The 14762-nt window shown below is 45.8% G+C and overlaps 1 protein-coding gene across 1 annotated transcript in view; it reads right to left on the bottom strand.

The window, feature by feature from the left end:
* Nucleotides 1-14762, bottom strand: part of TEX10 (testis expressed 10) — a 50226-nt gene that overhangs the window by 10193 nt on the left and 25271 nt on the right. The window contains exons 7-10 of the mRNA XM_066584855.1: nucleotides 12723-12898; nucleotides 7654-7831; nucleotides 2243-2331; nucleotides 598-731 (exon numbers count right to left, since the gene is read on the bottom strand). Of these exons, the coding sequence (XP_066440952.1) occupies nucleotides 598-731; nucleotides 2243-2331; nucleotides 7654-7831; nucleotides 12723-12898 (577 nt within the window). The remainder of the gene's footprint in view (nucleotides 1-597; nucleotides 732-2242; nucleotides 2332-7653; nucleotides 7832-12722; nucleotides 12899-14762) is intronic.

The raw sequence follows: 14762 nt of genomic DNA, 5'->3' as shown, positions 1-14762 counted from the left end.
AGAAAAAGAGTAAGCCCCCTAGGAAAACCAGGATACAAATTGGATTGGAAAGGGTTAATGGTGATCTCCTTGTTTTTGAGAGAATAGATGGCCCTTCTTTCCTGATTATTAAATGCTTCCTATTTCTGCTTGTCCAGTATATTAGACTGCACCACATGTCTAAAGGAGTCTAAATATTTGTCCCAAGTGGGGTTGTGGCCAGGAGGGGGCGTTCAACCAGACTTCTTCTTGGCCCCAAGTTTCTCCTGTGTTTGGGAGCTTGAAAGTCCTTTCTCCTCTTTGTCATGGAAGAACTCTTTCAGTCTGAAAGTCAGGATTAGATTGTATCGCCCACAATTACACCATTCCGTTGGTTCCAGGTGCAGCTTTTGGGTGGCCAAGATGACAGTCACGACCATTAGACTCCTTACACACCATGTATCGGTAGTCTTGGGACTACTAATGCACTATATCTGCTACGTTTATCAGCTAGAACTGGTAGAACAGAGGGATGGCAGAGAAGATCTAGAGGCAATATAATCCCCTCCAGTCCAGGGATAGAATTTTGTCTCGAATTAGAGGGTCACTTTAAGCAATTATATTTTTGCAATGAAATACCTGCATGATTGTCCAATGATGGGCAAAATACGGCTGATCAGTCAGGTAGAGAGTGATCGGGGAGACTCTGGTACTGCTCACCCTAGAAGCCATTTTATTACTTTGCATCCAGGAAAACTGTTCTGCAGAAAACCCTAAAAAACAAACAAAATAAGAGCGAATTTGTAATTACATAAAATATTAACGGATACAGTAGAATAAATTGTGAGGACTTCTGTTCTCTTACAGAGATGATATGGGCCGAACAGTAATGGGGTCCCTCAAACACACAAACACTTCTCTTGTTGATGTGCGGATCACAGATTTGCAAAAACGCCAAGAAAATGAAGAAATCAGTGCGAAAACAACATGACGGGAATCAAGCAGGACAAGCGCAGGATCTCCGTAGTCATCAGTGCTCATGTTATATACAGTACCTAGGATTAACCTACGGGTGGTCAGCACATAACAGAAAGTCTAGTAACAAACCAGGTAACTGTTAATCCACATGACCATTCACCAAAGAGCACAAAGAACGTGCGCTGAAACCCGATTACCCCTTCAAGTGACCCCAGAGCGGTAATACATGCACTCCTGTTAACGTGCGACGCCTCCTAACCCATCTGAGCACTTCATTGGGAAGAAGATAAAACATACATACATGGGCATCTCCGTCCGGGGTTCATGCTGCCCGCTTCACTCTAAAACTTGCAGCTTACAGACTAGCGGAACAGATTCCCAACATGTAACAACACTATAAACGTTTCCACATTGTGACTGAGTGCATAAAACATTCCATGCTAGTTTCACATATGAGTAGGCCCACACAGCAAAACAGGGTACAAGTATGGTGCTCATCAGCCTGCTTGGTGTCCGCCTCCTAATGGCAGCAACTATACCACACGGTCCAAGCTGAGACCCCCAACGATACGGGCGGGAAACCATGTCCAAGGTCCATTCTTACCCCATCTCTGTGATCCCCAAGCTCATCATCCACCGTTCGTTGCTACCAGCAAGTTGTTTTCAGCTCAAGGAATGTGAAAGTTGGATTCGATCTGAGGTCTGGGGTGATCCCCGCTGTGCATCCCCCAAGGCTTAATCACATGCGTAGCGCCGAGTACACGGTGAGACCGTCATTAGTGGTCACAGCAGGGGCTTCTGTACTAAGGGGGCAGGCTTATACTGAAAAGTCCAAATTGGCTCCTCAGCTATGGGCGCTCCGAGGGGTGGGAAGTGAGGGCACACAAGCACTGATGAGTAATGACAGGCATACCCGCCCCTTCAGACTGATCTCTGATTGGAGCGCATGGGAAGGGGATAAAAAGAACAAGTGCTAGAGGTTTGAACAGCAAGCATTGCTGAGGCTAAGGAGTCAGCATTCATAACGACCTGCAGGCTTTGGTAAGATTGGTATGTAAGCAGAGTTACTCTTTAATTCTACACTGGGTCACACGGGGAGGAGTGATGGCAAGTGACTGGCTGCCCCTAGGATGGGTTTGTTTTATCTTAAATGCACCTGTAGGGGCAGAAATAGGCAGCTGCCCTTGGCAGAAGTTGGCGAAATTCCTTGATGTGTCACCCGATAATCCAGCACTTCTCTTCTACACACAATGTCACATTAACAATATACCAAACAGCAACTAAACAACATTAAAATATACTTTACCCATCAGTATGGAGAACAAAAAACTGAAGTAGTCCACATCAATTAATGTAGTTTCAAGGGTGGAACACATCCAATTGCCGAATGAAGACCTGGAATAAAGGATTATGCTTTCAGAAAACGGTTTGTAAGACTCAAAAATTACAGCTGTGCTGGGGAAAAGATGTCTGGAAGGCTGGAGGAGGGTTTATAACAACTTTTGACACTTTCAACAGAGGGCTAAATGATTCACAAGGATTTATACGTGAATGGGAAGTATGAGAAATCTATGGCACAGATGGGACTGCTGGCCTGGTGACCCCCTAACATTAAGCCTGCCTGTCCACGGACGTTTTTGCATTGCTCTCCCTGCTGCGATAATCTGGCCGTGGGGAACGCAGTGCAGACTTTCCATAGTATTGCTATGGAAAGCGCAGTTCCCCTGTCAACAAGCGGACAATCATAGCGATTCTCCGCTTGTGGCCGGCAAATTGCAGCATGCTGCGAATTGCTGTGATTCTCCGCGGTCAGCCTGTCAGATAGGCTCACAGCGGAGATCTGTCCTCTGGCTCCTGTTTCCCGGCGGAGATCCACCGTGGGGATACCGCAATGCCCATGGACAGGCAGCCTAATACAGGGACCATAAAACATTCACTCCCTTATCAGTGACTTTTTAAATATGTTTGTATTTCTGTTGGAGTATTCTTTTAAGTGCAAATTACTCACATCCATGCCTGTGCCTTGTCATAAGTATGTGTATAATTATGAATGCCACTTCGAATCCATTTCATGCCTTGATGAAGGACTCAGAGGTCCGAAAGCTCGCTGTAACTTCATGTATTTATGTTAGCCATTAAAAGGTCCCGTATCTACAAGATTACCTGGCCTCTCTTACTGACAACAATCACACGGTCCTCTTTACAAGTCACTGGTCAGACCACACATGGAATATTGGGGACAGTTTTGGGCACCGGGACTCAAGAGGGACACATCAGGCGGGCAACCAAAGTAATAAATGGAAAGGGCGGACTACAATACCCAGAGAGGCATCAAAACTGGGGTTATTCAGTTTAGAAAAAAAAGACGTCTGAGGGCGATCTAATAACTATGTATAGATATATCAGGGGTCAGTAAAGACATCTCATCTATTATACCGAGGACTGTAACAAGGGGGCGCTCTAATATCCATGTATAGATATATCAGAGGTCAGTACAGAGATCTCTCCCATCATCTATTATACCCAGGACTGTAACAAGGGGGCGCTCTAATAACTATGTATAATATATCAGGGGTCAGTACAGAGATCTCTCCCATCATCTATTATACCCAGGACTGTAACAAGGGGGCGCTCTAATAACTATGTATAATATATCAGGGGTCAGTACAGAGATCTCTCCCATCATCTATTATACCCAGGACTGTAACAAGGGGGCGCTCTAATAACTATGTATAATATATCAGGGGACAGTACAGAGATCTCTCCTATCATCTATTATACCCAGGACTGTAACAAGGGGGCGCTCTAATAACTATGTATAGATATATCAGGGGTCAGTACAGAGATCTCTCCCATCATCTATTATACCCAGGACTGTAACAAGGGGGCGCTCTAATAACTATGTATAGATATATCAGGGGTCAGTACAGAGTTCTCTCCCATCATCTATTATACCCAGGACTGTAACAAGGGGGCGCTCTAATAACTATGTATAATATATCAGAGGTCAGTACAGAGCTCTCTCCCATCATCTATTATACCCAGGACTGTAACAAGGGGGCGCTCTAATAACTATGTATAATATATCAGGGGTCAGTACAGAGTTCTCTCCCATCATCTATTATACCCAGGACTGTAACAAGGGGGCGCTCTGATAACTATGTATAATATATCAGAGGTCAGTACAGAGATCTCTCTCATCATCTATTATACCCAGGACTGTAACACGGGGGCGCTCTAATAACTATGTATAGATATATCAGGGGCCAGTACAGAGTTCTCTCCCATCATCTATTATACCCAGGACTGTAACAAGGGGGCGCTCTAATAACTATTTATAATATATCAGGGGTCAGTAGAGACATCTCTCTCATCTATTATACCCAGGACTGTAACAAGGGGGCGCTCTTTACGTTTAGAGAAGTGTTTCGCAAACACCAGTCCTCGCGGACCCTCAACAGGTCATGTTTTCAGGATCTCCTATAGTAACAACACCTGTGGCAATGTCTGAGGCCCCGACAATAATTACATCACCTGTGCAATACTGAGGAAATCCTGAAAACATGACCTGTGGGTGAAGGGGGGGGGGTCCATGAGGACTGGAGTTTGAGAAACACTAGTCTAGAGGAAAGAAAGTTCCTACACCACATAGAAGGGGGTTGTTTATTGTAAAAGCAGTGAGACTATGAGAAGCTCTGCCTGAGGACGCGGTGATGGTGAATTCGATATAAGAGGGGCCTGGACACCTTTCCTGAGTGTTACATGTTATATCACTAATTACGGGGATTATCCCAATTCCCAGATTGGAGTCAGGAAGGAATTTTTTTCCCTTAAATTGGGAAGATCTACTTCTACCTCATTGGGGTTTTTTGCCTTCCTTTGGCTCAACACTAAAGGTAACCAGCTAAACTGGATGGACAGGTCTTTTTTTGGCCTAAATGTGATTGTTCCCAGCAAGAGAAGCCAAGTAATCCTGTAGATCTGAGACCTTCTAATGGCTGTCAGAACCAACACCTTGTTTTAGCCTTCCATACTACGTTGCCGTTCGGTGATGGGGCTCGCTGGCTGCTGCAGGGCTGGAGGAGCAGTCGTGGGGGCCATGAAGAGGGAACGCAGACCGCTACCCAATCAATGGGATTTGTGCGGTTCTTTTTAAGCGCGTAAAAAGGCTGCCAATAGGCAAAAAAAACTGAAGGCGACAGCTTATATTGGCCCCTGAATATGCTGCATATTGTACAGTAGTGTGGAGCAATCTTCAAAGGATTGTTCAGCTTGTACGTTTATACTTCAACCACACCTCCGGTCTCGGGGTGGGAGGGGATAGATTAGCCGTAAATAATCATCTCCATCTCCATTCTGCCAGTTCCAGGTGGCTAGGATGCAGAACTCTCCAATCACACTACCAATGCACTGTGTGTGATTAGGTGGTCTAGAGGAACGGAGACACCAACGACATCGACAGGTAACGTACCCCTCCACCCTCCAGTCCCAGGACAGAATTGTGTTCCAAAAGCAAATAACTATGTATAAACACATTAGGGGACAATACAGGGATCTCTCCCATGATCTGTTTATACCCAGGACTGCGACGGTAAGAAGAGGGCATCCGCTACATCTAGAGGAACAAAGGTTCTATCACCAACACAGAAGGGGGTTCTTTACTGTAAGAGCAGTGAGACTGTGGAACTCTCTGCCTGAGGATGTGGTGATGGCAAAATCCATAGAGGAGTTTAAGAGGGAACTAGATGTCTTTGTAGAGCGGAAGGATATTACAGGATATAGACATTAGGCGACCAGCGGGTTGTTGATACGGGTCTTTGAGTTGGTAAGAACTTTCAAAACGTTGATCCAGGGATTATTCTGACTGCCATTATGGAGTCTGGAATGAATGCTCCCCCCCCCCAAATGGGCTAAATTGGCTTCTGCCTCACTGGGTTTTTTTTTTGTCTTCCTCTGGAACAAAGCAGGGGTTGAAACAGCCTGAACTGGATGGACATTGTCTTCATTCTGCCTAAAGGCCCATTTACATCAGCTGATGATCGCTTAAAGATCGCTCAAATGACATTTTGAATGACAGCTGTGAGTTATCATTTTGCATGAACTTTTAAGTAGCTACTCAGCTACTTAAGAGCAATTATGTGTGCAAATGAAGTCTTTAGCTGAAAGCGGATAATAGCCCGAGGGCTCTTATCTGCATTCAGCTCCTTTGTTCTCAGTCAGGAAACAATGCTCTCAGCACTACCTGCGGAGAACTTAGCGTGCGGTCCTGATAAGACTGCACAACGATTTCTAGGTTGAAATCAATTTAACGATCAGTTAGCAGTTTGATGCAACGATTATCGCTCAAACGATCACTTTTTAGCGATTTATGAGCGATCATCACTGCGTGTAAATGGGCCTTAACTATGTCACTATGTGGATAAACCTATGGAGTTGTCTAAAACAACTAAATTGCCACAAACTGAATAATTACTATTAGTGTTATAGCTAATTACTATTAGTGTTATAGCTTATAGTTTATAGCTTTAATCAATCATACAATTTTTGTAGGAAAAATATATTAAATTTAAAAGAAAAAAATACAGCTTTTCAAAATCACTGTAAAAAGGCATTTGCAGAGCCGACACACATAAAGACTTCTGTCTGACAGTAAAGACGCTCAGGTAGTCTTTTAGATTGTTAGTTTTCATGGACTATTGAAAGGTGTTATCTGGGTTGTAGAAAGTGATGGCTTCTGCACAAGATAGGTGGTCCGCAGCTCAGAAGCCCTCCTCAATCAGCTGACTGAAGGGGCCGCACCGTGTACATCGAACACTCCAAAGCATCATCCTGAGTGTGCCAGGGGGTCATGCCAATGCTTGATGTGGTTCCCACGTTGGGTGATCACAAGCTAATTTGTCCCATTGACTGAGGCTAAAATGCTGATGCACATGCAGATCTTCAGTGGAGGTCCTAGACTCAGTTCAGGAGTTCCGCCGCAGATTAAGGGCTCATTCCCACCCACGGATTTAGTTTCGGTCTGGGAAATACACAGCGTTTCTCAGACAAATTCTCCATATTACCTATGTATTGTTATTTGCACGTGTTCATCATAGAATGGTGGAGTTGGAAGGGACCCCCGGGGTCATCTGGACCGACCCCCTGCTCAGTGCAGGATCACTAAATCATCCCAGACTGATGTCTGTCCAGCCTTTGTTTGAACACTTCCATTGAAGGAGAACTCAATGTGTTTCACGCATGCAAAAAACATGCAAGGCCCCTACATGGATGTATCATGCACATTTACTGCATATTTACTCGCTACCATTGACTTTAATGGCTTATTTTGGTTCGTAATGCAGACCAACATAGGAGACGCCGTGATTTTTTATTCACATGTATGTATACCGCATTACAAATCAATGGGGTTTTCGTACCCAGAAGTACGTGTGTGTAATACAGAGTGTACTGCAGAGCCGGCACCGGGCCGGACGCTTCGTAGCAGCTGTCCCCGGGAGAGAAGCTGAAGCCCACAAAATTAGATTGCATCGCGTTACCAATGAATGATGTCACTGGCCTGCCAAGAGGCTGCAGTCAGCTGATCGGATGGGGTCCCGAGCAGCAGACCCCTAGTGAAAGGTCACCAGTATCTTAGCAACTAAGCAGCATAATACGATGATCTGGGAAGTACAAAATAAAAACATCCAAATTAATATACATAATATTCAGATGACTCACCGAGCGTGGAATATACCGATGAGCTTGGAAATGAGGTTAGGTGGAAACCTTTCGGAGATACAGAATTGGCTCAAACGGGCCAGCAGATCACTGGACAGAAACGGGATGAAGTACAGCAGCTGCACCAACTTCAGCTGCAGATCCTCCGGCAGATGTACAAAAAAACCATCTTCAGAATCTAAACAGAAAAACACCACAAATGTATTAAACTCCACCAAAGACTACGGTTGGCCACATAATACAGCGACACACTGCGATTGTAGGGCAAAAAAGGAAACCCATCCGGTTCAGCCCAATATCCTGCAACGTCCGCAGAAGGAAAGTCCCCTATGAGGCAAAACTCCTCTAGACTCCACATACAGAAAACAGAATGAGTACATTACACTCAGGCAGAGCGCGCCATAGTGGCAGTGCTCTTACAGTAGAGAATCCCCCAATGCTGATGTGAAAACCTTCCTTTCCTCTAGACCAGTATTCCCCAACTCCAGTCCTCAGGGACCGCCAACAGGTCATGTTTTCAGGATTTCCTTAGTATTGCACAGGTGATGTAATTATTGTCAGTCCTCAGACATTGCCACAGGTGTTCTTACCATAGGATATCCTGAAAACATGAGCTGTTGGTGGTCCCTGAGGACTGGAGTTGGGGACCCCTGCTCTAGACGAACCTTTGCTTTAAGAAGCGTCTTCAGATATCTAGTACAGTATTCATACCCAACCAACAAACGTCTCCCCCCGAACCCCACCCGCGGTTTTCTTCAGGGTTGGCAGGACTATTCGATACATTGTATAAGACGGCTGGAAAGCATCCGATGCCCGACTAATGACGTCCAACCTTCCCATGTTAGATACAACGTATGCATTTGCTAGTTCGCTTGATGTGCGACTTCCCTGGCCCTGAGTATTAGACCCCCGACAGGTTTTTGTGGGAGGACTTGTATTCTTATATCATGTAAATGTACTAGATTGAAACATTAACAACTTCTGAGTGCAGTGAAATGAAAAAACACAAATGCACCATTTCTTGTGGGTCTTGTTCTTCTGACGTGGGCGGCGCAGTAAGTTATTCTGTGGGTCAGTGCGATTATGGTAATACCAAATTTACACCGTTTTTATTACGCTTTACTACTTTTAACATATAAATCCTAAAATACAAATGAGCTTTTTGTTCCCATATTCTGAACCCTGTAACTTATCAGGCCGCAGTCATCGCAGCGAGACGGACGTCACTATAGACGGTCATTCCCACTGAAATCAGTCGGAGCGCTGCCTCCAATCACACTAGACGTTCGCCCCGGACCGCAATGAGGGGCCGGATGTGTAATAGGAGGCAGACGGTTATTACACTTCCTCCCCTGACCACCTGAGGCAGGCTTCCATTGATCAACTACTGATCTCCTGAGGATAGGTCATTTAGTAGTTAAAGGAAACCAGTCCCCTCCACACAGGACCATAAACTACGTTATGGTGCAGCTAGGCGAGGTGGCAAGGAGTCGGGTGATGTATTTTTATACTCGCCCGCTCCCTAGTTCCTGTGCCGTCACCCACTGAGGGCTATGCGCTCTCCCATAGACTTGTTTGGGAGAGGCCTCACAAGACAGTCTGGAAAGAGTCAGTTTTTCGTTTGGCGCATGGACTTCCGTGGGTGACAGCACAGAAACCAGGAAGCGTCCGAGTACAACAATACATCACCCGGCTCCCCGTCACCTTCCCCACCACCACAAGTTAGTTTATGGTGTTAGCGCAGCAAAGCGAACCTGTCCTCCTACAAGGCTCTAGGACATACAGTTACGTCACGGGGGTTTGTACAGAGCCGCTCCACACAACGCGGGTGCTGGCAACAACCACAATCAGTGTGAACGCTGATTGCGGCTGTTAACCCTTCACATTCTCCGGGCCCAATGTCTGTGCAAACAGAGCCAGAAGCAGACAATGGTTTACTTAATTGAGAACAAAATGACATATCAGAAAGGCCAATGGAAGCCAAAATCATCAACCAGGATTCTAAATGACCATAAAAAAAAAATCAATTTGTCTTGCGAATACCAATCAAGCTGCATGGTGCGGGACGGTGAGAACAGGAACCACTAGCGGGCATCAGACCCTCCTGCCACCCCTGGGGGTCTGTGTATAACAGTTTGGTCAGAAACACATAGACCAACAGGTGGTCACTTTGTAGGGCTCTGGCAGTCGTCCTCCCGCAGAGGAGTAGATATCCGGTCCCGATGCTGGGATGGCGCTCTATCCACCTCTTCTCATTTAACCCCTTAAAGACGCAGCCCTTTTATCCTCCATTAAATTTCAGTTTTTTCTCCCCACTTATAAAAGAAATCATAAGCCTTATCTATCCATCAAAGTCGCTGTCTGAGGACTGGTTTTTGACGGACGAGTTGTATTCTTGGTATTATTTAACGTACCAAATAATGTACTGAAAAACATAGGAAAAAAAACAAAGTGGAGTGAAATGGAAGAAAAACCTGAAATACTGCCATCTTGGGAGAATGGGGGCAGGGATCTTGTTTCTACGGTGTACGCACTGCAGCAAAAATGACCTGATACACGTGTCGGTACGATTACTGCAATACCAATTTTATATCGTTTTTTTTTTTTTTTGCTTACTACTTTTAAAATATAAAATTTCTTTGGAAAATGAATTAAATTCTATCTGCCGCCATCTTCTGACCGACAGAAGTTTATTTTCCGTCGACATAGTTGTGGCTCATTTTCTGCGTGACGTCCTGTAGTTTCTATTGGTATTTTGGAGAACATTAAGACTTTTTGATTTATTTTTTATTACATTTTTTCTTGGAGACGGGGTGACCAAAAAGGCAGTTCTGGCGTTTAGATTTTTTTGACGACGTTACCAGTGCGGGGTACATAATGCGCTAATATGGTAGATTGGACATTTATAGATGCTGCAAAACCAAATGTTCTGGGTTCTTTTTATATTATAAACATGACAAAAGGGGTTTTTCACTAAAACTTTTAGTACCTTTTATTTAAATTAATAAGACTTTTTAAAATTACATTTTTACATTTTTTGTTTTAGTCTCCGTGGGCAACAAGAACTTGCAATAGTTTTGATCGCTCCTGCAGTATGATATAAAACCATAGCATTACATTATACCTCGATCTGACAGGCACTTAAGAGGTTAACAGCCGGCACCCACATTGCATGGAGGGAGATCGGCACTTGATCCATCTCCCTGCAAACCTCATACCTCCAGGACTTACCGTATATACCGGCGTATAAGGCGACGGGGCGTATAAGACGACCCCCCAACTGTCACCTTATACGCCGGTATTCAGTGGAGAAAAAAAAAAAATTTTTATTACTCACCTCCCACGGCGCTCTGTCGCGCTCTGGCAGGATGTCGCTCGCTCCGGCAGGCTGTCGCTCGCTCCTCGTCCCCGCCGCAGCATAGCTTTCTGAATGTGGGGCTTGAAATCCCCGCTTCCAGAAAGCTAATACACACGCCGGCAGCCATGACATCATTGAATGGCTGTGATTGGCTAAAGCACACGTGGCTTCAGCCAATCACACTATTCAATGACATCATTGAATGGGTGTGATTGCTAACACGTGCGCCTTCAGCCAATCACAGCCATTCAATGATGTCATTGAATAGTGTGATTGGCTGAAGCCACGTGTGCTTTAGCCAATCACAGCCATTCAATGCTGTCATGGCTGCCGGCGTGTGTATTAGCTTTCTGGAAGCGGGGATTTCAAGCCCCGCATTCAGAAAGCTATGCTGCGGCGGGGACGAGGAGCGAGCGACAGCCTGCCGGAGCGAGCGACATCCTGCCGGAGCGCGACAGGACGCCGTGGGAGGTGAGTAATAAAATTTTTTTTTTTTACACTTTTTTTTTTTGTATTACCGGCGCATAAGACGACCCCCGACTGCAGAGCAGATTTTTCGGGGTTCAAAAGTCGTCTTATACGCCGGTATATACGGTAATTGTGTACACCCTGGAGCGTTAAGGGGTTAAAGGCCTGTATCCTGGTATCTGTTCAGAATGTGCTGCAGGACACAGCAAACCTCCTTGCAACAACATGTAAGGATGTGCCAACCTGCAGGAGCGAGAGCACCCGTGCAACCCGACTGTGCTGCAGATATTGCGCCACACTACCAGGAAGTGCAGAACTAGAGAAGAGTCAGGCAAACAGAAGAGTCCTTGTAGACAAGACGATTATCGTCTAGACAGCAGATCGATGGCTCATTCCTACGAGAATCGTTCATTCCCATTCGCTGTATAAGCGTCTGTGAGGGACGACACGACTGATGCTTACACTAAGCGAGCCAACGATGGGGTTTATGTCTGCATAAACTGGACGGAGAGAGAATTATCGTTAGTCGTTGGTTCGCGATTCTTGTTCCCTTTCACTCGTTGGAATTTTTTTGGAACTATAAATCACGTTCCATTCAAAACCCCCTTAAGTTGAGTAATTGTCTGTGGCCACCACATGCAAAACCATTCCCTCTGTGGACCGTCCTGCTGTGACCCCTCCAGCGCACCTCTTGCCCCCAAAGCAGGAGAAATGGAGTCCCAACTGCTTATGATTCCGTAGGGCTCATTCACACGGGCGTACGATGCTGCGAGTCTCCCGCTGCGGTGGACACATTACAGCCCACAGGCTCTGCCGGCACAGACCGCGCATGGGCTGTGTGTGGCACTGTGCATGCCGGGAATGTCATTTTTTTTCTAAATTCCCTGCTCTGAACGCAATATTTGCGCATGGACAGCGTTTGATATGCAGAGAAAGCGAGCATGCTGCGATTTATTTCTTCTGTGCATCGACATGCAGTGTCTACACCAGGGTGTGAATGAAATGCCACTGCATTGCCTCCATTCACTGCGTTTTATGCACAGGATATCGGCGTGTGTAATATGTGGAGACAATACACTTGTGTGAATGAGCCCTCAGGCTGCGCTCTCAAACCAGACAGAGCATTTGGGATGTTAACTGGAAAATCAAACACACAGTTAGGAAACCCCCATCAACGCTGCAACATGCAAAATTATCTTTAAAAGTTAAATTTATGTTTTTTTAATAAAACCCATTAAATCACCGTATATTTGGCACGCGGCGGTCTGAAGGTTCTGAAGCAGTTCTTTGTTTGACCGAGATGCGGCAATATAAATAGTATCAATAATAAGGGCAGAAAGTTGATGGTTTCTTGCGCCGAGATGCAGGAGTTGCACTGGGAGACTTACGAGCCAGCGGGATAACACTTTGCTTCGACTTCTGGAAAAGGTGAAAAAAAAATATATAAAAACAAATATTCAATCAAATCTACAAACATACATACTTTAGAGGCAGTCGCACAGTAAAACAGCTTAAAACGGGTTATCTGGGCTTTTAAAGTTGCTTAGTACAGTCCATCAGCATCGTGTTTGTTGGTGGTGGAGGGGGGGGGGGGGTGTAATGCTGTAGCATTACATCATACCGCATTCTAACAGGCTATCTATTAAGCCATGCCTTGATAGGCAGCATTCAGTAAAGACAGCCCTGGGGCCTTTTAGAAGGCGGCCACCTGCCACGACACTCGCACGGCACCACAGAATATTGGTCGGGGGATTTAAATGCAGCTGTCGGAATTGGCAACAGCATTTAAAGGGTTAACAACTCCGATGAGCTGCGCACCCGCATTAGATCTCCCTCTATACACACCCCGAATTTGCAGAACATACACACGCTGGGCTCTGCAAACAGCTCCCGGAGGTCCTTTTACATGCAAATTAAGATAAAGTGTAAGGGCACCCACACACTGGCGTGTTTTTTGTTAACGCGATTGTCAATGGGACTTTCTAATGTTAAAAACTAGAGATGAGCGAACGTACTCGGTAAAGCACTACTCGTCCGAGTAATGTGCTTTATCCGAGTACCTCCCGGCTCGTCCTGAAAGATTCGGGGAGCGCCGCTGCTGATAGGTGAGTTGCGGCGGGGAGCAGGGGAGAGCGGGCGGGAGAGAAGGAGAGAGAGATCTCCCCTCCGTTCCTCCCGCTCTCCCCTGCAGCTCCCCGCTCCGCGGCGCTCCCCGAATCTTTCAGGACGAGCGGGGAGGTACTCGGATAAGGCACATTACTCGGACGAGTAGTGCTTTACCGAGTACGTTCGCTCATCTCTATTAAAAAGGCAAGTTGCGTTGCGTCTTTTACATTAGAAAGTCCCATTGACAATCGCGTTAACAAAAAACGCAAAGGCAAGTGTGTGGGAGCCCTTAATGGCCATTTAACACTTTATGCACATAGATTGCTAAAGGTCCATTCAGACAGGACGAATGGATGCCTGATACTCGTCCCCGCATGTCCTCGCTCCGCTGCAGTGCTGTCACACAGGAGCTAGTATCGCTGCCTCGCTCAGAGAGCGGCCAGCAGGGGGGTGGTGAGGCTGCAGGAGATTTCTCTCCTCGCTCTCCCCTCCAAAAGGGTTTGACCATCAATGCAACATATTACGGTTCATTATTGACAAAGCTGAGGCAAAATATTAAGGAAAACTGTAGAGGAAAGCTCTCCAAAGGTGTCATCCTGCTGCATGACAACGCCACATCATACACTACGGTGCCAGAATGGCAAAAATGACCCCCTTGGAATTTCCACTGATGCCCCATCCACCCCATTTGCCCAGCCTGGCTCCGTCTGACTACCATCTGTTCCCCAATCTAAAAAAAAACTCCTAAAGGGACAACGGTTTGGGAGTGTTTTGGAGGCAACTAGTGCTGCATATGATTGGTTTGACCAGCAGTCGGAAAAATTCTACTTGCAGGGCCTTATAAAGCTGCAGGAGAGACGTCACAAGTGCATCCTGGGGAATATGTAGAACAGTGGGGCAGGTTCAGCTTCCTAGCTCAATACTTATCACCCCCTCGTACGTCCATCAGACACTTATCGGCTCGGCAATGGATGGAAATAAACCTTTTTAAAAGAGAAGCACTTTTTTTTCTCAATGATGCCTAATGATACATAGTATCTGACTTCTAGGACTACGATGGAACTATTTAGCTTTAACTACGGACTTCTTTTACTGCAGACTCTGCTTTCAGGGGGCTTTATTTTCTTTTCAAACAGGTGAAATGTGTTTTTAATGCGTTTCACCTGTAAAAACTGCA

The sequence above is a fragment of the Eleutherodactylus coqui genome, chromosome 12 (assembly GCF_035609145.1).
Source record: "Eleutherodactylus coqui strain aEleCoq1 chromosome 12, aEleCoq1.hap1, whole genome shotgun sequence".
Lineage (NCBI taxonomy): Eukaryota > Metazoa > Chordata > Amphibia > Anura > Eleutherodactylidae > Eleutherodactylus > Eleutherodactylus coqui.
The sequence above is the reverse complement of the archived record's forward strand: the minus strand, read 5'-3'. Positions and strand labels throughout refer to the sequence as shown.